Source organism: Priapulus caudatus, unplaced genomic scaffold (assembly GCF_000485595.1).
Source record: "Priapulus caudatus unplaced genomic scaffold, Priapulus_caudatus-5.0.1 Scaffold3742, whole genome shotgun sequence".
Classification (NCBI taxonomy): domain Eukaryota; kingdom Metazoa; phylum Priapulida; class Priapulimorpha; order Priapulimorphida; family Priapulidae; genus Priapulus; species Priapulus caudatus.
Window position 1 is genome coordinate 4,272 of NW_014580803.1, and position 3,454 is coordinate 7,725.

The window sequence follows — 3,454 nt, forward strand, 5'->3', positions numbered from 1 at the left end:
ATTGGTCGCCGCTCCACCGCTCCCGGCAAGCGCAGACGAGCGAGAGAGCGAGAACGGACGCGCGCGCGAGAGAGAGAGAGAGGAGGCATAGAGAGAGGGAGCCGGCATAGCAAGCCCACGCGTATACGATCGCTCTCCGTCAGCCACCTTCACAACCCAGCATCTCCCCCGCTCTCTCTCTCATTCTCATTCTCTCGTCACTGTGGTCATTGAACGGCGCCGCCATCGCTAAGGCGACGGTAAGTCAACGCCGCCGCCGTAAGCTGCTTAGCTCGTCTACCGCGCTGTCGGCCCCGTGTGTTCACCGCTAGTCGACTGGAACTGATTCGCGCTGTCGACTGGACGTGCATACGACACAAGGATGTGTACGTGTGGTTAGGATATATACGTGTGTGTATATATATATATATATATATAGACCTGTGCGTGTGTGTACGTAGCTACATCTCTGTACGTATATATATACGAGACGTCAACAGTGCATAGCACAGTAGGGATTCCGTACGTACGTGCGTGTGTGCGTACGTGTGTGCGTGCGTGCGTGTGTGCGTGCAGCCTCCGCCGTGGATGTGAATGTGATAGATGGACCGAGGAAGCAAAAGATCGACGAAGTGCGGCTAGCAAGAGCTGAAGATAAGTGTGAGTATAACTGCGATCTTTAATATAGATCTGAAAGTGGCAACTTGCACGCCCCAGCGTTGCTGTACGAGATAGAATAAAGGAGAAGGGAGGATAGTGACAGATAGAGAGAAGTGAGAGACGACGAACAAATTCTTGGTCAAACATTACCAGCGTTATCCCCAAGGAACTGCCTGGGAGCCAAAGTTAGCGAGCCAAAGTTAGAGAGTGAGAGAAGTGCCAGCAGCAAATACCTACGCAACTGTAAGTTCTACGAAGAGAAGAGATATCCGCTCATACTCGCTGTTTTCTCCTAAAAAGGAACCGACATGAGAAACAGACAGCGCGAGAGAGCGACAGACAGGGATATGTGCGATATTAAGCGCAAATGCTGCGAAGGGTAGAGAGATATTCGAAACATCTTTTCCCCGAACAGAAACAATATATAACAACGAGACTTGGCTCCCCGGAGCGAGAGCGAGCGTATATTTCACTCGTCAGTACTGCTTCCACGCGACCTGTGTAAAGAAAAATCCGTGAGACTGGTCCGCGTCGACAGCTAACTGTAAGTTATCACTGTGAGCGAGGCAACCAGAAGTCACAGTACAGACCAGAACTGCGAGTGGTGATAAAGTTGGGGACCACAAGCACTAGTCGACCACCAATCCATCCTATTCCTATTCCACCACTACTACTGCTACTACTGCTACTGCTGCTACTACTGCTACTGCTGCTACTACTACTACTACTACTACTACTACTACTACTGCTACTACTACTACTACTACTACTACTACTACTACTACTAATACTACTACTACTACTACCAAGATGCTTGCGCAACAGTCGAAGATGGTCTACCAGATCAACAAATACTACCAGGAGAAGGTGCAAGCGCGCAAGGCGAACACGGCGAAAACCATCCGCGAAGTTTGCAAGGTCGTACAGGACGTTCTACGGGAGGTAGAGGCGCAGGAACCTCGCTTCATATCCTCCCTCGTCGAGGCCAACGGCCGCTTCGAAGGCCTCACCGTACTCGGGCCGACAGAGTTCGAAGTCGTGCTCTACCTGAACCAGATGGGCGTGTTCAATTTCGTCGACGACGGTACAATGCCCGGATGCGCCGTACTGAAACTGAGCGACGGTCGCAAGCGGTCTATGTCGCTGTGGGTGGAGTTTATCACCGCATCCGGTTACCTATCGGCTAGGAAGATCCGCTCGCGGTTTCAGACGCTCGTAGCGCAGGCCGTCGATAAGTGTTCGTATCGCGACGTCGTTAAGATGATAGCCGACACGAGCGACGTCAAGCTGCGCATCCGTGAACGATACGTTGTCCAGATAACGCCAGCGTTCAAGTGCGCCGGTATCTGGCCCCGAAGCGCTAGCCACTGGCCCGTATCCAACTGCAGTTGGCCGAACCCGAACATGGTCGCCGAAGTAAAAGCGGAAGGATTCAATCTTCTCTCGAAAGAACTCCCTCAGGTTCAGGGCAAGCAGTCCTCAGCGGAGGGAGACGCTTGGGTGATCTCCTTCGACGAGGCAGAAAACATGCTTCTATACGGAGGTGGGAGGAAGCGATGTTTGAGTCTTCTGAAGACTCTTCGTGATCGACACCTGGACCTGACGGGCCAGCCCCTCAACAACTATCACATGAAAATGCTGCTGCTGCATGAATGCGAGAAACACCCGCGCGAGGGCGAGTGGGATGAGACAGTGCTCGGCGATCGCATCCAGGGAATACTCCTGCAGACGATATCCTGTCTGCAGTGCCGCCGCTGCCCGCACTACTTCCTTCCGGCGCTCGACATGCTGAAGGGGAAGTCTCCCGCAGCGCTGGAGGCTGCGGCCAAGCAGTCGTGGAGGCTGACGCGTGAGCTGCTAACCAACTCACGCTGCTTCGAAAAGCTCTGACCGACGTACGAACGGTGGCGCCCTCTTGTGTGTGAGTCGCTCAACAACTCGCGCTGCCTAGAGAGGCTCTGACCGACGACCGAACAGTGGCGCCCTCACGTATGCGCCCTGGTCGTGGTGGCGCCCCCTTGTGCATGATTTGCTCATGGAGTCATGTTGCCGCGAGCAGTTCTGAACGAGCGAACGGTGGCGCCCTCTCGTAGACGCCCTGGTCGTGGTGGCGCCCTCTTGTGCATGATTTGGTCCCGAACTCGCGTTGCCGCGAGAAGCTCCAAGGGAGCAAAGGGTGGCGCCCTCTCGCGGATCCTGTGCGAGAGCAGGTCACTAACTCACGCTGCGAGGGAGCGAAGGGTGGCGCCCTCTCACAGACGCTCGGAGCGACGGTGGCGCCCCATCCAGTGATCTCGGAACGCTGCGTGCATCTCGCGTCGGAACATTGCATCAGAACGTTGCGTCATGACGTTGGTTCGTGGACGTTGCGTCGTCGCGAAGACCGTCATCGTGCACCGTATGACGTCATGCTGACGCGTGTACGTTGAAGGACGACGAGAAGACGTTTGTGATGACGTCGCCAGTGACGTCATGCGCATGTGTGCAGCCAGCGTGATTGCGTCTTCCGATGACGTCGTCAAGAGCGAGGATTAGATGTCAGAAGCTGTGCTGTGACGTCACGTGTACATGCGCAACCCTGATCAGATGAAGTAAGACCATATATATATATATATATACATGAGCAAATATATGTATGTGTCATCAAAATGGTGGAGAGAGTAAAGTCGTTGTAATTATATCAAATTCTAATGAAAATCAAACGCGCTCCATACGAAGCGAATATATATATATATATATTCGTAAAATATGTATATGTTAAATATTGTCTATTCCCGGTACCAAGCATGTCCCTTGTTTTCTGCATATATATATA

General features: G+C 53.0%; 1 protein-coding gene across 1 annotated transcript; it reads left to right on the forward strand.

Annotated features, from left to right (window-relative positions):
• Positions 1 to 557: 557 nt before the first annotated feature.
• On the forward strand, positions 558 to 3,448 carry LOC106819578 (protein mab-21-like 2). Its single transcript, XM_014824191.1, has one exon. The coding sequence runs from the start codon at positions 1,450 to 1,452 to the stop codon at positions 2,527 to 2,529; it is 1,080 nt and encodes a 359-aa protein (XP_014679677.1). The 5' UTR covers positions 558 to 1,449; the 3' UTR covers positions 2,530 to 3,448.
• The last annotated feature ends 6 nt before the right edge of the window (positions 3,449 to 3,454 follow it).

Excerpts from the sequence above, each read along its gene's own strand:
- LOC106819578 (XM_014824191.1), top strand. The coding sequence starts at position 1,450 with ATGCTTGCGCAACAGTCGAAGATGGTCTACCAGATCAACAAATACTAC.